The sequence below is a fragment of the Bos grunniens genome, chromosome 6, assembly GCF_055505025.1.
Source record: "Bos grunniens cultivar Pamir isolate PY7600 chromosome 6, Bosgru_T2T1.0, whole genome shotgun sequence".
NCBI lineage: Eukaryota > Metazoa > Chordata > Mammalia > Artiodactyla > Bovidae > Bos > Bos grunniens.
The window spans coordinates 12771857-12797142 of NC_141170.1; the positions used below are offsets into that span (position 1 = coordinate 12771857).

At 46.5% G+C, this 25286-nt stretch overlaps 1 protein-coding gene across 4 annotated transcripts in view; it reads right to left on the reverse strand.

Moving 5' to 3' along the window:
- The window catches only part of OTOP1 (otopetrin 1), a 49107-nt gene extending 24302 nt beyond the window's left edge, over positions 1-24805 (reverse strand). Inside the window, exons 1-2 of one of the 4 annotated variants that reach the window (XM_086404790.1) lie at positions 23369-24805; positions 9470-9606 (exon numbers count right to left, since the gene is read on the reverse strand). In XM_086404790.1, coding sequence (XP_086260916.1) covers positions 9470-9606; positions 23369-23783 — 552 coding nt within the window. In that variant the 5' untranslated portion in view covers positions 23784-24805. Of the gene's footprint in view, positions 1-9469; positions 9607-11436; positions 17891-17951; positions 23191-23368 lie in introns of those variants that run through there. The other 3 variants (XM_086404787.1, XM_086404788.1, XM_086404789.1) reach the window with 3 other exon arrangements.
- Positions 24806-25286: the final 481 nt, after the last annotated feature.

Genomic DNA, 25286 nt, shown 5'->3' on the forward strand with positions numbered 1-25286 from the left:
AAATGGGGATGATAATGAAACTTACCTTGGTGGATATTGTGAGCAGTGAAATAAGATAATCCATGTCTACTTAGAACAGAGCCTGCAGTTGGTATGTTTTCAGTAAAAGCTCTCTGTTGTCAATTTACTCCTCTGTCTTATGCATAATCTGAGTTCCTAAAGCATTTGGAGCCTAATTAGATGGTAAAGAATCTGCCTGAAGTGTGAGAGACACAGGTTCGATCGCTGGGTCGAGAAGATCCCCTGGAGAAGGGAATGGCAACCCACTCCAGTATTCTTGCCTGGAGAATTTCATGGACAGAGGAGCCTGGCGGGCTACAGTCCATGGGGTCACAAAGAGACAGACACGACTGAGTGACTATACACTTTAGACACAAACACACGTTGAGCACCTACTACTTGTCAAACACAGCCAGGCACTTCATAAATTTGTCTCAGCTTTCATTTGGCAAATGCGTGCTATAAAAAAATAATCAGACAACACACACTCAAAAATACACCACACATACTCTCTCATCCACATCATTTCACCTAAGATTTACTATCCTGCTCTGGAAAACACTATCAGGCATGATTCATGAAACATCTAACAACTTAAAAAACAGAGAAACAGAGAGCAGTGACTCCTGGTAAAGATGACACTCAGCCCAACAATAAGGAAGCGCTAAAGTGAATTAGTTTTTGTCTATGAATTCTAAGTTAGACGGCTACTTAGCTGATGCTTTGATAAAGATTACATAGCAGGGGCTTCCCTGGTGGCTCAGTGGTGGAAACTCCACCTATCAATGCAGGTGACACAGGTTTGATCCCTTGTCCGGGAAGATCCCACATGCCAAGGAGCAGCTAAGCCCATGCACTGCAACTATTGAGCTTGTGCTTTAGAGCCTGGGAACTGAAGCTACTGAGCCCGCATGCCACAACTACTGAAGCCCGTGTGCCTAGGGCCCGTGCTCCGCAAAAAGAGAAGCTACTGCAGTGAGAAGCCCGAGTATTCCAACTACAGAGTAGCCCCTGCTCGCCGCAACTAGAGAGGAGCCTTGCAGCAACTAAGACCCCGCACAGCCAATAAATAGATAAATATCTTAACAAGAATACTTTAAAAAAAAGGCTATATAGAAAAATAAAGAAGTTTATGATTTAAGTGAAAAATTGTACACAGAAAATCTGCCCCTTATATATAAAACTTTGATAAGAGTATATACTTGAGTACAAGGAGAGGGAACACATAAAAACAGCAACAAATATTTCAGTTGAGGACTTACAGGTGTATTTTTATACTCTTTTTCAGTTTTTTTCAGTAATGTTACATTTTTTAAATAAATATTTTTAATTCACCATACAATCCAGCAGTTTGACTTCTAGGTACATATCCAAATGAATTGAAAGCAGAGTCTTAGGACTTCTCTAGCAGTCCAGTGGTTAGAAATCCACCTGCCTAATGCAAGTGACACAGGTTGGATCCCTGGTCTGGGAGGATGCCACCTGCTGTGGAGCAACTAAACACCATAACGACATTCTAGCCCGCATTCTAGAGCCCACAAGCCTAGAACTACTGAAGCCTGCCTACCCTAGAGCCATACTCTGCAAGAAGAGAAGCCCGCACCCTGCAAGGAAAGAGTAGCTTCCACTTGCCACCACTAGAGAAAGCCCATGCAGTGCCGCCAATAAATGAATATTTTTTTAAAAGCAGGGTCTCAAAAATATATTTGCACACATACGTTCACAGCAGCATTACTCACAATGGCCAAAAGGTGGAAGCAACGCCAGGGTCTATCAATGAATGAACAGATAAGAAATGTGGTCCATCCATAGAATGGAATAGTTTTCAGCCTCAAAAAGGAAGGAAATTCTGACACATCTACAACATGGATAAATCCATGCTAAGCAAAATGAGCCAGTCACAAAAGGACAAACCCTCTATGTTTCTACTTGTCTGATTCAAAGAGACAGAAAGCTGAATGATTTGGAAAGTTGAATGGCAGTTCCCCAGTGCTGGGAGTGGTAGAAATCGGGAGTTAGTATCTAACGGGGACAGAATTTCATTTTTGCAAGATGAAAGAGTTGTGCTGATTAGTTGCATGACAATGTGAATACATTTAACACTGCTGAACCAAATAGCTCCTCTTGGCCCTCCTGCGCCCACACAGCCACCGCTCCTTGGATGTGGGGTTGCTCCTCTCGGCTGCCACCCCTGACCTCAGATGTGGGGTAGCTCCTCTGGAGCAGGAGCTTTGCTGGAGCAGCCATGAAGAGATACCTCACGTCCAAGGTAAGAGAAACCCAAGTAAGATGGTAGGTGTTGCGAGAGGGCATCAGAGGGCAGACACACTGAAACCATATCACAGAACACTAGCCAATCTAATCACACGGACCACAGCCTTGTCTAATTCAATGAAACTAAGCCATGCCGTGTGGGGCCACCCAAGATGGACGGGTCATGGTAGAGAGGTCTGAGAGAATATGGTCCACTGGAGAAGGGAATGGCAAATCACTTCAGTATTCTTGCCTTGAGAACCCCATGAACAGTATGAAAAGGCAAAATAATAGGATACTGAAAGAGGAACTCCCCAGGTTGGTAGGTGCCCAATATGCTACTGGAGATCAGTGGAGAAATAACTCCAGAAAGAATGAAGGGATGGAGCCAAAGCAAAAACAACACCCAGTTGTGGATGTGACTGGTGATAGAAGCAAGGTCTGATGCTGTAAAGAGCAATATTGCATAGGAACCTGGAATGTTAGGTCCATGAATCAAGGTAAATTGGAAGTGGTCAAACAGGAGATGGTAATCAGTGAACTAAAATGGACTGGAATGGGTGAATTTAACTCAGATGACCATTATATCTAACACTGTGGGCAGGAATCCCTTAGAAAAAATGGAGTAGCCATCATGGTCAACAAAAGAGTCTGAAATGCAGTACTTGGATGCAATCTCAAAAACGACAGAATGGTCTCTGTTCATTCCCAAGGCAAACCATTCAATATCACGGTGATCCAAGCCTATGCTGCAACCAGTAATGCTGAAGAAGCTGAAGTTGAATGGTTCTATGAAGACCTACAAGACCTTTTAGAAAGTGAAAATGAAAGTGAAGTCGCTCAGTCGTGTGTGACTCTTCACGACCCTGTGGACTGTACCTACCAGGCTTCCTCTGTCCACAGGATTCTCCAGGCAAGAATACTGGAGTGGGTTACCATTTCCTTCTCCAGGGGATCTTCCTGACCCAGGGGTTGAACCCAGGTCTCCCTCATGGGAGGCAGATGCTTTAACCTCTGAGCCACCAGGGAAGATGTCCTTTTCATTATAGGGACTGGAATGCAAAAATAGGAAGTCAAGTAACACCTGGAGTAACAGGCAAATTTGGTCTTGGAATACGGAATGAAGCAGGGCAAAGGCTAATAGAGCTCTGCCAAGAGAACGCACTGGTCATAGCAAACACCCTCTTCCAACAACACAAGAGAAGACTCTACACATGGACATCACCAGATGGTTAAACCAAAATCAGGTTGATTATATTCTTTGCAGCCAAAGATGGAGAAGCTCTATATAGTCAGCAAAAACAAGACCGGAAGCTGACTGTGGCTCAGATCATGAACTCCTTATTGCCAAATTCAGACTGAAATGGAAGCAAGTAGGGAAAACCACTAGACCATTCAGGTATGACCTAAATTAAATCCCTTATGATTATACAGTGGAAGTGAGAAATAGATTTAAGGGACTAGATCTGATAGACAGAGTGCCTATGAACTATGGACAGAGGTTCTTGACACTGTATAGGAGGCAGGGATCAAGACCATCCCCAAGAAAAAGAAATGCAAAAAAGTAAAATGGCTGTCTGAGGAGGTCTTACAAATAGCTGTGAAAAGAAGAGAAGCGAAAAGCAAAGGAGAAAAGGAAAGATATTCCCATTTGAATGCAGAGTTCCAAAGAATAGCAAGGAGAGATAAGAAAGCCTTCCTCAGCGATCAATGCAAAGAAATGGAGGAAAACAACAGAATGGGAAAGACTAGAGGTCTCTTTAAGAAAGTTAGAGATACCAAGGGAACATTTCAGGCAAAGATGGGCTCGATAAAGGACAGAAATGGTATGGACCTAACAGAAGCAGAAGATATTAAGAAGAGGTGGCAAGAACATACAGAACTGTGCAAAAAAGATCTTCACAACCAAGATAATCACAATGGTGTGATCACTCACCTAGAGCCAGACATCCTGGAATGTGAAGTCAAGTGGGCCTTAGAAAGCATCACTATGAACAAAGCTAGTGGAGGAGATGGAATTCCAGTTGAGCTGTTTCAAATCCTGAAAGATGATGCTGTGAAAGTGTTGCACTCAATATGCCAGCAAATTTGGAAAACTCAGCAGTGGCCACAGGACTGGAAAAGGTCAGTTTTCATTCCAAACCCAAAGAAAGGCAATGCCAAAGAAAGCTCAAACTACTGCACAATTGCACTCATCTCACATGCTAGTAAAGTAATGCTCAAAATTCTCCAAGCCAGGCTTCAGCAATACGTGAACCGTGAACTTCCAGATGTTCAATCTGGTTTTAGGAAAGGCATAGGAACCAGAGATCAAATTGCCAACATCTGCTGGATCATGGAAAACACAAGAGAGTTCCAGAAAAACATCTATTTCTGCTTTATTGACTATGCCAAAGCCTTTGTGTGCATCACAATAAACTGTGGAAAATTCTGAAAGAGATGGGAATACCAGACCACCTGAACTGCCTCTTGAGAAACCTGTATGCAAGTCAGGAAGCAACAGTTAGAACTGGACATGGAACAACAGACTGGTTCCAAATAGGAAAAGGAGTTCATCAAGGCTGTATATTGTCACCCTGTTTATTTAACTTATATGCAGAGTACATCATGAGAAACACTGGACTGGAAGAAGCACAAGCTGGAATCAAGATTGCTGGGAAAAATATCAATAACCTCAGATATGCAGATGACACCACCCTTATGGCAGAAAGTGAAGAGGAACAAAAAAGCCTCATGATGAAAGTGAAAGAAGAGAGTGAAAAAGTTGGCTTAAAGCTCAACATTCAGAAAACGAAGATCATGGCATCTGGTCCCATCACTTCATGGGAAATAGATGGGGAAACAGTGGAAACAGTGTCAGGCTTTATTTTGGGGGGCTCCAAAATCACTACAGATGGTGACTGCAGCCATGAAATTAAAAGACGCTCACTCCTTGGAAGGAAAGTTATGACCAACCTACATCGCATATTGAAAAGCAGAGACATTACTTTGCCAACAAAGTCCATCTAGTCAAGGCTATGGTTTTTCCAGTGGTCATGTATGGATGTGGGAGTTGGACTGTGAAGAAAGCTGAGCGCCAAAGAATGGATGTTTTTGAACTGTGGTGTTGGAGAAGACTCTTGAGAGTCCCTTGGACTTCAAAGGAAATCCAACCAGTCCATCCTCAAGGAGATCAGTCCTGGGTGTTCATTGGAAGGACTGATGCTGAGGCTGAAACTCCAATACTTTGGCCACTTCATGCGAAGAGTGACTCATTGGAAAAGACCCTGATGCTGGGAGGTTTGGGGCAGAAGAAGAAGGGGATGACAGAGGATGAGATGGCTGAATGGCATCACTGACTTGATGGACATGAGTTTGAGTGAAATCTGAGAGTTGGTGATGGACAGGGAGGTCTGGTGTGCGGCAATTCATGGGGTTGCAAAGAGTCAGACATGACTGAGCGGCTGAACTGAACTGAACTGAACTGAACCGAACCGAATAGGTAAAAATGGCTAAGGCAGCAAATGTTATGGTTACATGTACTTTACCACAATTTAAAAACAAAAAGTCTGTTTTAAAAAGTAATGTTTTTTATTCTTCCATCATCTAATGTAGCAAATGCACACAGTCAGAATCCAGTAAGGATAGAAAAATTGATTAATTGACTGACTGACAAAATGTCTTAAATTATGAAGGAAGAGATCTCCAAGCCACCAAGTGACAGAGTGATATTTTGAAAACCACATCTGCCCAGGTCTTTCCTCTGCCCAGAACCTTTGATGGCTCCCCACTGCCCTTGTGGGAAAGTCTTCCCAGGTCTTTCCTCTGTCCAGAGTCTTCAATGGCTCCCCACTGCCCTTGTGGGAAAGTCTGCCCAGGTCTTTCCTCTGCCCAGAACTTTCAATGGCTCCCCATTGCCCTTGTGGGAAAGTCAAAGCTCCTACAGCAGGCATCAGCCTTGACCAAGCACTCACTGCAATGTGCTAGGTATACACACCACACCTTTAATTTTCACAACAACCCCATTAAGGAGGCGTTTCACAGATGAGACCATGAGGCCCAGAGAAGTTAAGACATTTGCTCAGAGTCACACTGCTGGTGTGAGCCAAAGCCAGAGTCCGTGCCTATAAGGCCTACACCAAATCACGGCTCAGTCTGGGCCCATCACCCTAGCTCGCCTCCCCCTACAGCCCACACATCTCCTTCCCATCATGTGGAGGGGCTGCACACCCCCAAATGTCCTCTGTTATGGTGTCTGACACACCACACCCCTTTCCTTGACAAACACCCCTCACCTCAAAACTAGTGAGAGGCCTTCCTGGCTCTCCCTCATCCCTGGGTGACTTCATCTAAGTATCGAGTTGTGGTGCTGGTAGTGTCTCTTTTGTTGATTGTCTCCCCCTTGACTGACTCCTCCACAGAGAACAGACCATGGCTAGACTCAAGAGTACTGAACACAGGGCTTGTCATTTGGGGGACGAAGGAAGGAAGGAGGGGGGAGGAAGGGAAGGTGGGAGGGCAGAAGGAAGTTCTTCCTGGTCCCCTAAGGCTTTCCACATTGTCACTGGAATCTCTAGAAGATTGTTCCTCATGGAATGGGATGAGTTGCATGCCCCTGGAATGAACTGCATTCATCTGCTGGCACTTCCAGAACAAAATACCACAGGTTAGATGGCTTAAAACAGCCAAAACTAATTTTCCCCCAGTTCTAGAAGCCAGAAGTCTGAGATCAAGGTACTGGCAGGTTGGTTCTCTCCTTCCCTGCAGATGGCAACCTCCCTTCAATGCCCTCACACTGCGAGTCTGTGTCCTCCTCTCCTCTTCTCATAAGGACACCGGTCCTGTAAGATTAGGGCCCACCCTAGTGACATCCAAGACAGACCATAAAGAAGACAGAGCACCGAAGAATTGGTGCTGTCAAACTGTGGTGCTGGAGAAGACTCTTGAGAGTCCCTTGGGCAGCAACAAGATCATACCAGTCAATCCTAAAGGAAATAAACCCTGAACATTCATTGGAAGGACTGAAGCTGAAGCTGAAGCTCCAGTACTTTGGCCACTTGATGCGAAGAGCTGACTCATTGGAAAAGACCCTGATGCTGGGAAAGATTGAGGGCAAGAGGCAAGGGGGAACAACAAAGGAGGAGATGGTTGGATGGCATCACCCATTCACTGGACATGAACTTGGGCAAAGTCCAGGAGATGGTGAGGGACAGGGAAGCCTGGCGGGCTGCAGTCCATGGGGTTGCAAAGAGCTGGACATGACTTGGTGACTGAACAACAGCAAAGTGACCTCATTCGGCCTTGATTACCTCTGCCAAGATTCTGTCTCCGAACAATCACCTTCTGAGGTCCTGGACTTTAGGGCTTCAACACGTGAATGTGAGGGACACAATTCAGCCCACAATAATTCTCAAAAGTCAAGGTGACCCTTTTGCACAAATCACCCTGGGAGCGCCTGCCCAGTTCCAGAGCTCCCACAAAGACAAACTTCTGCTAAGCTCTCCAGGCACATCCTCTCAAAGAGCTTCACTTGTGAGAATGTGTTCCATCTCAAGAAATATTGTAAGGTCACCAAGAGCTGGCTGGCAGTCACCTGGATGCAGGTGGAGGCTGCTGCTGCTGCTGCTGCTAAGTCGCTTCAGTCGTGTCCGACTCTGTGCGACCCCATAGATGTAAGCCCACCAGGCTCCTCTGTCCCTGGGATTCTCCAGGCAAGAACACTGGAGTGGGTTGCCATTTCCTTCTCCAATGCATGAAAGTGAAAAGTGAAAGCGAAGTCGCTCAGTCGTGCCCGACTCTTAGTGACCCCATGGACTGGAGCCCACCAGGCTCCTCCGTCCATGGGATCCTCCAGGCAAGAGCACTGGAGTGGGGTGCCGAGATTAAAAAATGGTATCATTGGCCTTCAGAAGTGAGAAATTTGTCCTAAAGAACATTCCTCAATGGGGGAATACAGAAACATTTTCAGCAATAGCAGTATCGCTGAATCAAGCTCATGGCTTTTCAGGGTGACTTCTGTGGAGGCAAACCAGCGAGAATGTTTATGTATGTATAAAGAATGTACACATGTATAAGAATGTGAAGTCGAAGCTCCAATACTTTGGCCACCTGATGCAAAGAGCCGACTCATTTGAAAAGATCCTAACGCTGGGAAAGATGGAGGGCAGGAGGAGAAGGGGGCGACAGAGGATGAGAAGGTTGGATGGCATCACCAACTCAACTGACATGAGTATGAGCAACTCCGGGAGAGAGTAAAGGACAGGGAAGCCTGGCACACTGCAGTGCAGGGGTCTCACATAATTGGACCTGACTCAGCGGCTGAACAACAACATAAGAATGAGTGTGTGTATGTATACAGAATGAATGTATATACAAATAACTGAATCATTTTTCTGTACAGCAGAAATGAACACAACGTTTTAAGTCAACTACACTGCAATTAAAAAAAAAGAATCACGGCATCTTGGTTGTGACTTTGGGCAAGTCATTTATCCCCTCTGTCCTTAGTGTGACGATCCAAGAGCTGTGCTTGTGGAGGTGTTGAAAGCACTACACAAAGTGAAATGCAAAAGTCCAACAGAAACACTACTTGTTACTTTTGCAGTTATGTCAACTCTGACAGCCTTCACCAGGGACTTCGGCCAAGAATGGAAGCTATGCTGGAGACCCATCTCGGGTCTTCTTCAAAATGAGGTTTTTCTGATTCTAAGCTACAGATTTAAATTACATATCAAGTCCTTCCTTCTTAGCCACACCAAGTTGACCAAGGTTGAGAAAGAAATTCTCATACATTTCTAAAGATTTTAATCCACAAGTAAGCAAACAAATCAAAAAAAAAAAAAGCGTCTCAGTGACTCAGAGCAGAGACTGTAATGGCATGAAGTTTTTGGGGGGATGATGAAAATGTTCTAAAATGTATATAGGCATGGTCACACAACCCTATGAATATACCAAGCCACCGAACTGTACACTTTAAATCAGTGTGTTGTGTGGGATGTGAATTATATCTCAACAAAACTGTTAATTAAAATTCCCCAAGCCTTTTCTCATGGGCTCCAGCCTGGCTGAATTTCCTGACTCTTCATCAGTGTAAGTTTTGCCCCTTAAGATTCCCACAAAAGTGGCCACGGGGACACAGTCCCACTGCACAGAGGAGGTGGCCAAGAGACCATCTTAGACACCCTGGGATACACTTGACAGATATCAAAGCAGCCTAAGCAAACATCGTGTGGTTTACCTGCAACAGGGTATGCACCGCATGGGTGACAGGGAAAACTCCTTCAGTGGCTGATAAACATCCAGAAAATCCAATGAAGTACCCAATTTTAAGGCATCCCAGGATGATGGTAATGACTGCAAACAATGTGATACTACCTGAATGGGGTGGAGAGGCGGTAGAAACACACACATATAAGTGTTGGTATGCACTGATATCATTTCAAAACAAATTATATTAAACCCTCATATATAAACTCAAATGATTTTTGACAAGGGTGCCAAGATGGCTCAACTGGGAAATGGCATTTGTTTCAAAAACTGAATCTGAGAAACTGGGTATCCACATGCAAAAGAATGAAGCTGGGGACTTCCCTGGTGATCCAGTGGCTAAGACTCTGTGTTCCTAAAGCAGGGGGCCTGGGTTTGACTCCTGATCAGGGAACTAGATCCCTTATATCGCATCTAATAAGACCCATGGCAACCAAATAAATGTGTGTGTTTTTGTGTCTATGCATGTGTGTGTTAGTTCAATTGTTCAGTCCAACTCTGCAACTCCACGGGTTGTAGCCCACCAGGCTCCTTGTCCATGGAATTCTCCAGGCAAGAATACTGGAGTGGGTAGCCATTCCCTTCTCTAGGGGATCTTCCCAACCCAGGGATCAAACCTGGGTCTCCCACATTGCAGGCAGATTCTTTACCATCTGAGCCACCATGGAAGCCCAAATAAATAAATTTTTTTTTAAATGAAGCTGGATGCTCACCTTACAGCATATATAAAAATTGACTCAAAATGAAAAATGTTAATCTTTCAGTCATGAAAGATGTAGGAACCCGGGTTTCCTACATTGTAGGCAGAGTCTTTGCCATCTGAGCCACCAGGGAATGAATCAAAGACTTATTCTAAAACCTAAAACTATAAAATCTTAGAAGAAAACATAGGAAAAAATCCTTATAATGTTGGGTTTGGCAATAATTTATTGGATATGACACCAAAAGCACAAGCCACAAAAATAAAAAATAGTTACATTAGTTGCTCAGTTATGTCTGCCTCTTTGCAACCCTATGGACTATAGAGTCCATGGAATTCTCCAGGCCAGAATACTGGAGTGGGTAGCCTTTCCCTTCTCCAGGGGATCTTCCCAACCCAGGGATCAAACCCAGGTCTCCTGCATTGCAGGTGGATTCTTTACCAGGTGAGCCACAGAGGAAGCCCACATTAAAATGAAAAAAAAAATTAGGCATCAGAGGACACTATCAACCCACAGAATGAAAGATAATATTCACAAATCACATATCTGATAAGGTGAGAGTATCCAGATTCTATGAAGAACTACAATATAACCATTTTATTTAAAAAAGCAATTTAAAAAAACAAGCACAGGACTAGAATGGACATTTCTCCAAAGAACATATGTAAATGAATATTTAACACATGAAAAAACACTCAACAGCACTAGCTATTAGGGAAAGGAGAATGAAAATCACTATGAAATGCCATCTCACATGCATTAGGATGGCCACTACCCAAAAAAGAAGAGAGAGGAAAAGGATGGCTGGGGAAGGAGAGGGGAAGGGGAGAGAAGGGGAGGACGGAAGGAAGGAAGACAGGAAAGGAGGGAGCAAGGGAGGAAAGATGGAAAATAATAACAAAGATGTGGAGAAACTAGAATCCTTATACACTGGTGATGGGAACATGAAATGGTGTAGCCCCTGTGGAAAACGGTATGGCAGTTGCTCAGAAAATCAAAAACAATAACTCCACATGGTCTGGCAATTCCACTTCTGGGTTTCTACCAAAGGATCAAAAGCAGGGGCACAAAGGGATACGTGGACACCCACGTTCATGGCAGCATCATTCACAAGCGCCTAAGGGAGGAAGCAACCCAAGCGTCTATCATTGGATGAGTGGATAAAAATGCAGCATGTCCATTCAGTGGAATATGATTCAGCTTTAAAAAGGAAGGGCGTTGTGACACGTGATACCACCTGGACGAACCGTGAGGGCATCATGGAGCTCAAGGTCCATAAGTGAAATAAGCCAGTCACAAAAAGACAAATGCTGGATGACTCCACTTATTCCTTGGAGTAGTTGCATTCACAGGAACAGAAAGTAAAACAGTGCCTGCCGGGGGCTGGTGGAGGAGAAAATCGGGAGTTATTTAATGATACAGACGTCTAGCTTCACAAGATGGAAGAGTATTGAACATCAACTGTAATTAATTCACAAAAAAGAATGTACTTAACAGCACTGAACTGTACCTTTAAATGATTAAGCTGGTAAACTGTATGCTATGTTTATTTTATCACAATTTTAAAAAATTTTAATATATATAAAGCAAATTCTACTATTGGCCTCAGGAGCTAAAACTGGCAGAAAACATTATGACTTGTTTACCATTGTACAGGCCTCAGGCATATTCTGGGGTCTGACAAATGATGTACATTCAACAGAATTTGGGCAAAACAAAAGAAGTCCTCTAGAAGATTTTCCCACACAAAATGATCAATCTAAGAGTGTCATTGTTCTGCTCAAAATATCTCAGTTCTTTGATCCTAAAAGCCCGCTCGCTAAAGAATAAAAGTAAGGGGTATAAGGTATACAGGAACTTTCTGTACTATCTTTGCAACTCTTCTTTACAATAGAAAGTTTACCTTTTTAAGAATGACAGGGACTTGTCTATAGTCGTGGCATGTACAATGCTGTGCTAGTGACATGGAGAAAGGAAACACTCTTTAATGGTATATCCACCATGGTTGACAGCAAATGAAAACTAACAAAAACAGGCATATGAATAAGACTGGAAAGGAGTATGCAAAATACATTAAAAAAGGAACTTGTAGCCAAATGAAGAAAGTAGCAAGAAAAGCATAACTGTGGAGATTTGATCAAGGCCAAAGTCCCCAGTCCCTCTTCTGGCCCAACATCAACCACCATTCATACCTTCTCTCCCACGAAAGCAGGAAACCAGATCGTGTGTGACATGCATTATGGCAAGAGAGAGAGGAGGGCCTGGGCCATCACAGGGACCTCTAATGTTACAGCTCCGGCCTAAGAAGCCTCCAGTGAGGAGTAATGCAATCGCCTGGCTCCTTTCCACTGCTCAAAGCCTTAGAGAAACAACTCTAAGTCACATTTTTTTTTTCCAAATTCTGGAAAAACCCCCAGTGAAATCAGAAACTTCACAGGAGTGGAGATTCAATCCCAGGGCTTTGAAACAGTTTGACAAATGCATGGTTCCTTTTGATGACAAAGAGAAACGGCCAGATGAAGTGAGGCGGGCTGGTTGGGTGCCAAGGGCAGAGGCTGTAACTCTGGAGACCCGGCTGTGTCACGGACAGAATGTGTGAGTTCAGACAGGTCAATCCCAAGCTCCTAGTCTTGGTTTTGCCATCTATAAAATGAGACTAGTCCACAGCCGTGGTTCTCAAACTTGAACCTGGGTCGGAATCACCTGGAGGACTTGTTAAAGCAAGGAGTACTGGGTCCCACCCCCAGAGTTTCTGATTCAATAGGTCTGGGGCAGGGTGTCCAAATTTGCATCTCTAACAAGTTCTCAGGTAGAGCATATGCTGTTGGCCTGGGACCCCACCTGGAGAATCACTGATTTGGGACATCTCTGTCACTGACATTTCAAGAGTTGTGATAAGAACATCACATGCCTTCTCACATTCCTGCAGCCCTTCCTTCCTTCATCCATCCTCCCATCCATTTCCTTCTACAACAAATGTTTTAGGGACTCCTACTATACATGAGGGCCTTCCCAATTTGCCCAGTGGTAAAGAATCTGCCTGCCAATGCAGGAGACGCAGGTAGACATGAGTTCAAGCCCTGGGTGGGGAAGGTCCCCTGGAGGAGGAAATGGCACCCCACTCCACTATTGTTGCCTAGGCAATTCCATGGACAGAGAAGCCTGATGGGGTCAGGGGGTCCATGATGTCAAAAAGAATTAGACAGGACTGTGCAACGGAGCACACACACACTATGCATGAGGCATTTTGCCAGGCACTCAAAGGTAAACAAATAAGATCGCTGGAGAAACAAAAATACACACACATAACATTGCATGAATTGGGGTGTGCAGAAGATACAGAGAAGTGAGCTGGCACCAAACTTCTCATCTGCATCGTGCAAAATCAGAAGCCAGTGGGAGAGTAGCTAGGGTCCACTGCAAGGAAAGGACTGCAGTTGAGAAACCCTATTCCCAGGCAAGACGGTGCCCACGGGTCAGGGCAAAAGACAGAAAGATATTTGAAGATATGCTGAATATAATTGTTTGACACCTCTTTGTTGTTCAAATAAGATCCAGGCACTTGGGATATAAAAACATCAATAAAGTATATGTCCTTGGTGAGTTTAACCTGCTAGGGGGGAAGACAGGAAAATAAGCAAATAAGTGATAAACACAGAAGAAATGTCAGAAAGTGCCAAGTGCATGAGGTTGACGATGGTGGTCAGAAAAGGATTCTCTGAGAAGGTAACAGCTGAACTGACAAAAAATGTTGGGAGAAAAATATCCACAGAACTCACCTGACAAAGGGCTTTAACCAAACAATCAGGAGCCCTCTTATCGAGGGAAGATGAAGAGGAAAGGGAGAAACAATGAGTGATAAACTGTGCAACAGACTGAAGAGGTGGATGGAAGTATAATGGAAGGAAGGAGAGGAGGAAGGGAGGGAGGGTGTGAATGGGTGGATGATGGATGGATGGATGGATGGATAGTGGATGATGGATGATGGAAGGAGGGATGGATGGATTATGGATGGATGCATGAGTGAATGGATGAATAGTCCAGTTTAATAGAAATAAGAAGAAGATGATAGAAGTTATACCCAAATGGATGAAGATAAACTGTCTGGAAATGTGTAATTTACATGCTCTTTAAAGACTTGCGATACAGACTAAAGCTGGGGATGGACTGAGTGAGGAGCAGAACAACTTTTCAAAGTTCTCATGGTAAAGTGATGGGTACTAGGGGAAACGAGGGAAACAAATGCATTCTAAAGGTCTTATCTCTTTGGAATAGAGAGGAATGGGAGGATCTTGGAGTGAGAAGCAATGTGGTGAGAATGAAGTAATATGTACCTGATTATGAGAATGAGGAAAGGTAAGCTAGTCATTATAGAGTAGAAAAACACAGTAGAATGTTCAAGTTCTCCAAAGAGCAAACACTGGAAAAGGCAAATGAGTCAACAATATGTAACATAAATCATTATAATCATCCTAAAGAAAAACAGAAACAACAAAATCCAGAATATAAATCATTACAATTAGAATGATCTAAGTCTCCCATTAATTAGTAAACAAAGATGGGAATTCTGAATTAAAACCAAAACCTAACTATAAGATCTTTACATGAAACACACTTTTAACTGAGTGACAACAGTGGAAAAGAGGGAGGTGGACAAAGCGGAAGTAGGCAATACAAACTAAAAGAAGTGAGGTAGAGAAGTGTTACTATCAGACCACATGGGATTTAAGATTCACTGTAAATACTCAGGACAAAGAACTCTCCCATCTTTATCATCACATGTGAGAAAGGACATCGTGTATGAGGAAGACATAATAATCAAACAACCCAAATAAAATCCTTTTTGTTTCATGTATTTAACTGCTACTTTAAAAAAAAATTGAGTGAAAGATTTCAGAACCAGACAGATCTAGCAGACACAGACAGGACATAGAGGAAGTGAATTGCACAACTGACAAGCTGGGTTTTATAACATCACCTTGCATGTTGATAAAAATCCACTATGTCATAAAAGCACAGAACATAGAGTGCCATGGTAGGTGCTAAATCCCTGGCTTCAATCCATTTTCTACCACTTTATTATTGTTGATGACCTTGAGCAACTTCCTAACTTCTCTGTGCTTCCATTTCCTCATCTGTAAAATGTGGATTATAAGATTGACTATCTCCTAGGGATGTTCAGTTCAGTTCAATCACTCAGTCGTGTCCAACTCTTTGTGACCCCATGCACTGCAGCATGCCAGGCCTCCCTGGCCATCACCAACTCCCAGAGCTTGCTCAAACTCATGCCCATTGAGTTGGTGACACCATCTGTCATCCCCTTCTCCTCCCACCTTCAATCTCTCCCAGCAGCAGGGTCTTTGCCAATGAGCTGGCTCTTCCCATCAGGTGGCCAAAGTTTGGGAACTTCAGCTTCAGTCCTTCCAATGAATATTCAGGACTGATTTCCTTTAGGATTGACTGGTTGGATCTCCTTGCACTCCAAGGGACTCTCAAGAGTCTTCTCCAACACCACAGTTCAAAAGCATCCATTTTTCAGCACTCGGCTTTCTTTATAGTCCAACTCTCACATACATATGTGACTACTGGAAAAACCACAGCTTTGACTAGATGGATCTTTGTCGGCAAAGTAATGTCTCTGCTTTTTAATATGCTGTCTAGGTTGGTTATAGCTTTTCTTCCAAGGAGCAAACATCTTTTCATTTCATGGCTACAGTCACCATCTGCAGTGATTTTGGAGGCCAAAAAAATAAAGCCTCTCATTGCTTCCATTGTTTCCCCATCTATTTGCTATGAAGTGATGGAACCGGATGGAATGATCTTAGTTTTCTGAATGTTGAGTTTTAAGCCAACTTTTTCACTCTCCTCTTTCACTTTCCTCAACAGGCTCTTTAGTTCTTCCTTGCTTTCTGCCATAAGGGTGGTATCATCTACATATCTGAGGTTATTGATCTTTCTCCTGGCAATCTTGATTCCAGCTCATGCTTCATCCAGCCCAGCATTTTGCATGTTGTACTCTGCATATAAGTTAAATAAGCAGGGTGACAGTATACAGTCTTGATGTACTCCTTTCCTGATTTGGAACCAGTCTTTTGTTCCATGTCCGGTTCTAACTGTTGCCTCCTGACCTGCATACAGGCTTCTCAGGAGGCAGGTAAGATGGTCTGGTATTCCCATCTCTTGAAGAATTTTCCACAGTTTGTTGTGATGCACACAGTCAAAGGCTTTGGCATAGTCAATAAAGCAGAAGTAGATGTTTTTATGGAACTCTCTTGCTTTTTCAACGATCCAATGGATGTTGGCAATTTGATCTCTGGTTCCTCTGCCTTTTCTAAATACATCTTGAACATCTGGAAGTTCTCAGTTCATGTACTGTTGAAGCCTAACTTGAAGGATTTTGAGCATTACCTTGCTAGCATCTGAAATGAGTGCAATTGTGCAGTAGTTTGAACATTCTTTGGCATTGCCTTTCTTTGGTATTGGAATGAAAACTGACCTTTTCCAGTCCTGTGGCCACTGTTGAGTTTTCCAAATTTTCTGGCATTTTGAGTATAGCACTTTAACAGCATCATCTTTTAGGATTTGAAATAGCTCAGCTGGAATCCATCACCTCCACTAGCTTTGTTCATAGTGATGCTTCCTAAGGCCCATTTGACTTCGAATTCCAGGATGTTTGGTTCTAGGTGAGTGATGACACCATTGTCATTATCTGGGTCATGAAGATCTTTTCTGTATAGTTCTTCTGTGTAGTCTTGCCACCTCTTCTTAATATCTTCTGCTTCTATCAGGCCCATACTGTTTCTGTCCTTTATTGTGATCATCTTTGCATGAAATGTTCCCTTGGTATCTCTAATTTTCTTGAAGATATGGCTAGTCTTTCCCATTCTATTGTTTTCTTCTATTTCTTTGCACTGATCACTGGGGAAGGCTTTTTTATCTCTTATCTCACCTAGGGGTGTAGAGGAGATTAATAAGGTCAACTGTCTCCTAGGGGTGTGGAGGAGATTAAATGAGGCCTGACATGGAAAGCACCCAGAACAGTGTCCCACAAATAAAAAACTTCTACAAGGATTCAAAGCAGAGACCCTGTTTGAATGCTTATTATCATCACTGAACTAGGTAGAGCCAATTAGAAGGTTCTGTAGCCACATTACTTGAGAATAATCCTAAAATGTTTAGTGTTGGCAGAGGGGAGACCCCCTCCACTGTGTTAGTTGCCCAGAGCCCTCCTAGGAGTCCAGAATCTCGAACTGTAGACTCTTGGAGGTTGAAGGTGCCACAGAGTTAGTCTACATCCCCCATCTCATGCAAGGATGCTTCCCACTGCATCATGACCAGCACCTGTCTGGTCTCCACCTGAACATGCCCAGGGCTGGGAGGCTCACCCTTTGCATCACCAGCTTCTGCTTAGATTAGAATGCTCTTCCCCACATGGAACTTACGACAGCACCCCAGAACTACCATTCTCTTTCCTGGCAATTCTGCCATCATTCACTCATTCCTTCATCCATCCATTCAACTATCCATTCATCCAATTGATGATTCAGTAAATACCAACGGGCACTCACTGCATGTTAGGCAGTGTGCCAGGAGCTCAGGTTATAATGGGAAGTGCATTCAAACAGGGTCTCTGCTTTGAAGAGCTCACCATCTGGTTAGATCAACAAACTGAATGACACAACCTCCTGCTTGAGAAGTGCTAGGAAAAAAGTGAACAGGATGTTATAAGAACATACAACCCAGAAGACCCACCTGGTCTGAAGGCAACATGAAAGGCTTCCCTGAAAAAATGACTCTCATTTCCTAGGAAACCCCCTACCATCTCCACATCCTCTCTCTCCTGGACTGTCTGTACACCCCTTTCACTCCTCCTGGGGCCACCCCCTAGCAGCACCCACATGATGCTCAACGGGGGACACTCCACTTGCAGCTGACTTCCTTTCCAATCAGTGCCCAATCAGCATCAGCTTTTTAGGCAGCTGCATTGTAAGGCTGAAATCCTGAGAGGAGGTTTGTATTTTCTACTAGAGCAGAAATCCCATCCAAAGAACAAAGCAAAAAAATACATGTGAGAGAATGCGTGCAATTAGGCAAGACTCTCTCACAGTGAGCCCAGGCTGAGCCTAGGAGATAGTCGCTCACTTTCCTGGGGAAATCGCTCAAAAACCCCTGCATCTTCACCTGCTCCAGAATTTTGCTGGGTGTCACTGTCATGCTCAGTTTTTTATATTCTGTGTATTCTTTCATCCTTTTTAAAATTCAAGGTAGCCTCCTAAGACCCTACATATTCTCCCTATATATACACACGTGCTCAGTTGCTCGGTCATGTCTGATTCTTTGCAACTCCATGGACTGTAGCCCTCCAGGTGTCTCTATCCAGGGGATGGGATTCTCCAGGCAAGAACACTGGAGTGGGTTGCCCTGCTCTCTTCCAGGGGGTCAAACCTGAATCTCCTGCATTGCAGCAGATTCTTTACTGCTGAGCCACCAGGGAAGCACCTCCGCACACACATTGGGGTATCATCCTCCCCATTTTACAAATGAGGAAATTGAGGCAGAAAAGTGAGGCTACATGCAGGGGGGTGGGGCGGGGAGCTCTTAGCCCTCGTGCTCTGACGCCCCTCACTGTCTGCACCATCCTCGCCCCCTCTTGCAGCTCTCTATACAGGGGCCACACCCGAGCATCCTGTCCCCAGAACCCAACCAGTGCCCCAGAGCTCGGTCCAGGCTGTTGAACCAAACTGGATCAATGTTTCTGCCCAGCCACCACAAAAGGTGTCCCCATGCTGTGGGCTCTGTTATTCTCTGCATGTTCCAAAGATCCCTCTGCTGGGTGGAGAGGACAGAAGTTACATGGAAGTGAGGGATTTTGCCCCTCTGTCGCCCTCTAATATCACAAGGAGCTCAGCCCTCTTCTCTTTCTCACTCTGTCTGAATGTTTCCGTTGACAGGGGCTCAACCCTCCCCCTGATGCCCTTTTAGCTTCTTGGTCCAGGAGATGAAGGTGATAACATCCACCTCAAGAACCGCTGTGAGACTGGAAATATTACACTAAGTGAAAGAAGCTGATCACCAACATGACATATTAGGTGATTCCATTCACTAAAATGTCCAAGCCAGGCAAATCTAGAGATAGAAAGTAGATTCACGGTTATCTGTTCCTGGGGTGGATATGGGGTAAGGGCTCTCAGGGGGTAAGAGGTATCAGGGGATAAGAGCTAAAGGGCACATGCTTCTATTTGAGATGATAAAACGTTCTAAAAACTGACTGTGGTGATAGTTGCACATATCTGTGAATCGCCCACAACCCATCAGCTTGTGCACTTTGTGTGTGTGTGTATGTGTGTGTGTGTGTCAGTAGCTCAGTTGTGTCCAACTCTTTGAGACCCCATGGACTATAGCCTGCCAGGCTCCTCTGTCTATGGAATTCTCCAGACAATAATACTGGAGTGGGTTGCCATTCCCTTCTCCAGGGAATCTTCCCAGCCCAGGGATCAAACCCACGTCTCCTGCATTGCAGGCAGATTCTTTAAATGGGTAAATTGTAGATTATGTGGACTATGTCTCAAGAGGACTATTGTTTAAGAAACAGGAGAAGAATTGCTGGGCCCACTGACACGTGCTCACTATACCCGCAGCAGGAACAGAGGCCCAGGAAAACAAGGGGGGTCTGGAGGGTCTGTGCCTGCAGAGGCCTGAGGTGATCAGATTGAAATGAATATGCATCCTGAGGAGGGAACCAACCTGAAGCCCAGTGCCACATTCATGAACTTGCTGAATCCACCCTGAAATCAGCAGGGTGGACTGGAATCCCATGGGGACCCACCCTGACCGCTCCCTCCTTAGCCGCAACAGACACTGCGGCAGGGCTGCACGCTGGGTTTTGCAATCCTGCCAAGCATCCTCCAGGAGTTTCTGGCTGCACTGCCAGACTGTGGGCTCCCTGTGTTCAGAGACTGTTGCATCCTTGGGTCCTATAGCCTTCATCCCTTGCCTCTCTCTCCTCCTCTGCTCCCTGCCACCATCCCCGATGGGCCCCGCCTCTCTTCACACAGGTGCTTGGAACCATCTGTTTTTGCAACCTTCAATTTCTCACACATGGAGACGGCCTCTTTCTGAACTCCATCACTGCATCCCAACCTTTATCTCTACAGCCACCTGTCCTGGGCATGTCTTTCAGATGCACCTTGCCCCTAACAGATAAGAATCACAGTACTCAGAGCAGACAGAGAGGCAATGTGCTATGTACACAGATGCACCTCATTCTAAGTAAAAAAAGCACTTTGTAAGAATGTCTATATGTGTATAACTGGGTCACTTTGCTGTACAGCAGAGATCGGTGCAACACTGTAAATCAACTCTCCTTCAGTTTTAAAAAAGAAAGAGAAAAAAAGAAGTAATGATAAGAGCTAATCAATTATTGTGCAGGAGAGGGCAGAGAAGCAACCAATGAATCTTTTCCTAAGCCCTCTTTGCTAAAAAAAAAAAAAAGAAAGAAAGAAATGAAAGAAAGAAAAAAAAGGGGGGAGCACTCCGTAAAAATCTGATCTCATTTTAAAAGGATTAGATTTGGGAGTGATTATTCACACACACAAAGAAAGCATCACCGTGACAAACGACTGGGACAATACCTCTAACCAGCATTCCAAACACACTCAATAAACGTGGCTATTAGTCCTATTGTCGTCATTGCCATGATTTTGTGTTAATAACACTTCTCTGGGCTTGAGACAGGTCAGAAACCAATAAAAAAAGAAACCTTCCTTCACCACTGCAGTCCTTCAAGAGACCAGAAACAGAAACAAGACCTTGGTAATTAACAGGATGAAACAGCTACTCAGGGGGTTTTCCTGTCACTGCGCACCGGGGTTGGCATGAGATGTCCTGCTGCTGACACTTCTTCCAGAAGAAATCAGTCTCTTTACCCAGCAAATAGAGGAGCTGGATGAATAATTCATCCTTCCTGCTGATTTTTTATGACAGCCAATGACTTTTGTTCCCAAAAAAGTCTTCACTTTCTCATACGCGATAGGTGAGACAGAATGTCTTCTGCTCAAAGAAATGTTTCACAGCTCATACCAAGACCCAAAAACTTTCTCTGGAAAACCTCAGGGTCCAGAATTCCACAGGCTGGCTTTTTGTCAGAGCTGCAGACTTCCAAGACCAACACAGAAGCCAGGGCAGAGCTAAGTCAAACCTGTCTTTCCAGCTGGGATTCCAAGGAAAACCTCAGTGCCTTCTTGGGCTGAAGGCACTCCCTTTGGCACTGTGGACTCCTAGAGTACTTTTGGGACAATTAGGCTCTTGCTTCTCTGATAAACCACAGCTCATTTACAGGGGTAGACAGTGCTTTGCAAACCCCTTTCAGGCAACTTCTCCCAGCTCCTTCCCTGAGAGGCAGCCATGCTTCTTATTTTACTGATGAGGAAACTGGGACTCAGAAAGGCAAGGGTAACAGAGCTGAGTTATCGCGCCATGCCTTCAGAGTCAGCACCACTTCCATCATCCACATGCCTCACCTGAAGAGTTCTGTTACTATGGAACAACTTGGTGAGTGTCTAAACAGCCACACCATTTACTGAACACCTACTAGGTGCTCTCTCGACATTGCCTCTTTTATTCCATCTCTGCCTGATGTCTAATGGACATCTCAGATGTAACACATCCACAGGAGAAGCCCTGATTCTGCATTCCCACCCTACTCCTCCTTCTGTCTTCCTAGTCTTGGAACATGGCAGCGCCACCGATGCATTGACTGGGGCTGCAATGCTCAGAGTCTTCCTGGAAGGAGGAAAAGAGAGAGGAGGGAAGAGAGAGGAAGAGCAGAGCGGGGGAGTGAGAGAAGAAGGAAGGAGGAGGGGAGAGTGGGAGAAAGAAAAGACGGAAGGAGAGAGAGTAGGGGAGGAAGAGAGAAAGGAAAGAAGGAAGGAGGGTGGATGGAAAAGGGAGGCATGGAGGAGAAGGGAAGGGTTGGATGAGGGGAGAAGAAGAAGGGAAGAAAGAAGAACAGAGGATGGAGGAGGAAGGAAGTGAAGGAAAGACCAAGGGAAGATTCTGCCACTACAGAGAAGTGACGGTCAAAAGCCTGTGTATGATATTTTTGAGCCTAAGTCAACAGCCTCAAAGCAACATTCCATTCTTTTTGCGTGTTTGTTTGCTATGGCGCTGGATTCACTGCCATTTATAGGATCTCAAAACCATGAACCTCCCTGAAACAACCACTTTCAGAGCAGGAATTTGGGCCACCCTGGAGTTGTATGTAGTTTTTCCAAAGGCAAGATGATCTAGACACAGTCCCTGAGCCTAAGAAACCTCAAATCTCATCTGGATGACCAGGCTCATATCCAACTAGTCATAAGACAAGGCAGAAATTCACAAAGGCCAAAAGGGCTCTACATAGAGCCATGGTGACCCATGGGCTGCTGCTGCTGCTAAGTCGCTTCAGTCGTGTCCGACTCTGTGCGACCCCATAGATGGCAGCCCACCAGGCTCCCCCGTCCCTGGGATTCTCCAGGCAAGAACACTGGAGTGGGTTGCCATTTCCTTCTCCAGTGCATGAAAGTGAAAAGTGAAAGTGAAGTCGCTCAGTCGTGTCCGACTCTTAGCGACCGCATGGACTGCAGCCTACCAGGCTCCTCCGTCCATGGCCCATGGGAGTGAGGAGTAATTCCTGCCAAGTGTGTGGAGAAGGTGGCGTTGGGGCCAGATCTTTGGAGGAATGAGACACTGTGACGGGAACTTAAAGTCTTTGAGCCTGGAGCACAGAATGAGGACAAAGGAGAAGATAAAACTGAAGAGTCACCTGGGACCCGATCAGAGAGAGCCTTGAACGCCAGGATAGGGAGTGTGGCCTCTGTCACGGGGTCAGTGGAACCATGGCAGGGCTTTAAATAAGGAAAGAAAGATGTGAATAGGTTTCTGTAACCGTAGCTCCAACGTCGGAATATAAGGCAAGAGCCTGAAAGCGGAGGGAGAGAGAAGAGAAGTGAAGGTGTGGGGAGGGGGGCACAGAAAAGATGGACAGGAAGACGGAGGCAGAGAAGACTACAGGAGAGAGGTGGAAGGGAGCGAGGGCGCAGATACCGCGGGGCTGCAGCTAGCGGGCGAGCAGGCTGGTTTCGCTGTGCGCTCGGCCGCCCGCCCGCTGGTTTGCTGCGTCGGGGACTCACCGCGGAGCCAGCGCGCGCCGGCGTACGTGTCCTTGAGGCGGATGAGGCGGCGGTGCGCGGAGCTGCGGCGCACATACCACAGCATCCAGAGCAGCTGCAGCAGCATGAGCGCCGTGAGGAAGCACAGCAGGTCCCTCTTACCCACGCCCGAGGCGTGCACGGCCCAGGCCAACAGGAACAGCAGCCCCGCCACGAACACGTTCAGCGCGTACTGGCTGCTCAGGGCCTCGGCCAGCTTCTGCGGGAAGCTCTCGCGGACGGCGCCCCGCTGAGGCGCCGGGGAACCCGGGGATCCCCGGAACCCCGGAGCCAAGAACGCGGGCGGCGGGCGGGCCGCTGGCCAGGAGGAGCCCCTCTCCGAGTCGCTCGGAGCCTTCAGGGGAGCGGCAGGCGCCCCTTGACCCTCGGGCATCATTGAGTGACCCTCACCTAATCTAGCCTTAGGGACTGCTGCGACCTGCGCCCCACCCGCTGCTCCCGTCCTCCCCTGCCCTAGCCCCGAGGGGCCTCGGCCGATCAGCCCCCCTGTCCTGATCACCCGCGGACACCTGCTCTCTCGCCTTCTGCCCCCTGCCCTCGGTCAAGGCGCTCACCCAATCCACTTACCACGTCCCCACCCCGCTGACCCCAGCTTCTTCGCGCTCCCCTATGCACACTGCCCACTTCCCCTCCCTCCGCAAGGTCCGGGGCAGCCCTTCCCAGCACCCTGGACCCACGCAGGGCCCCCGATGCCTTGGTTGGGCACCAGCCCTGCCCCGATGGCCGCGCGTCCTCCCGCTCCCCAGCCCAGCGCGTCCGAACCCGCCCGCCGTCCGCTGCTCTGTTGTCCCCTGAGCCGACGCCGGCTGACCCAGCCCTGCCCGGGCGACAGGTGGCTCCCGGAGTTGGGGTGCGGGGGAGCGAGGGGTTGTCCAGAGCTGGCCGAAGAGGGTAGGCACGGGGGCGTGGTAGCGAGGGAACCGCGAGCCCCGAGGGTGCGTGCGCGGCTCCGGTGCCTCAGCGCCTGCGTTGCAGCCCGCGGAAGCCCAGGTGAGCCAGAAGGTGTCCGTGCGCGTGAGTCTGCCTGTCCTCGTCCCTGAGTGTCTCTGTGGTCTGTTTGCTCTGTGCGGGGTCTCTGTCTGGCCCGTCAGTCTTTGGGTGTGCCTGGTTGGAGCGGGGAGGATGGGACGGAGTGGCAGCGCCCGTCCCTAGATCTATGACTATGGAGATGGCGTGTCTTTTTTGCTCGTGTCTCTGTTCGCCCGTCTGCCTGGTGTCCCTGTGTGTCTGCCTGAAGATGCCCAGAAACGGATAAAGACGGGAGCCACTTCCCAAGAAAAGATCATCTCTCTCCCTCCTGCAGGAGCATGGGGAGCTGCTTCTGGACTGAGCCGAGCTGGGGCTGGGGGCTGCCCACGGGTCCTCCCTGGAACGCGAGGCCCAGGGCCCCTCCCTCAGCTCCCTCCGCCCCCCACCCCCAACCACCACCGCCCGACCTTGTCCGACAGGTGTCCCTCTCCGGAATTCTTCAGGCAAGCCTGAGATCTCGGCTAGAGCAAGGAGCTGGGAAGCACCGCTGGCGGGGAGATGGAGCCTGGGGAGGGTGGGCAGGGCTCACAGCAAGCCACAGTGCAGTAACAGAGGGCCCAGCGCCCCGGAGACATCCTCTTCCCCTTGGTTTAACACCCTGTTGTTTGCCATTCTAAAGTTCTTAATTTTGAACCAGGGGACCTACATTTTCCTTTTGCAGTGGATCCAGAAAATTGTATGGCTGGTTCCGACTGCCAGAGGGTCCTGGCTGCAGGGAGCCCCGGGCTGGGAGTCAACCTGAGGACTCCGCCATCGTTCACGTTTTCACTTTGTTCATTCACTTAGGTGACCGATACTCATTTATCCTACATTGAATTAGTTGCAGGACTCTGCTCTAAGTGTGGGGGAT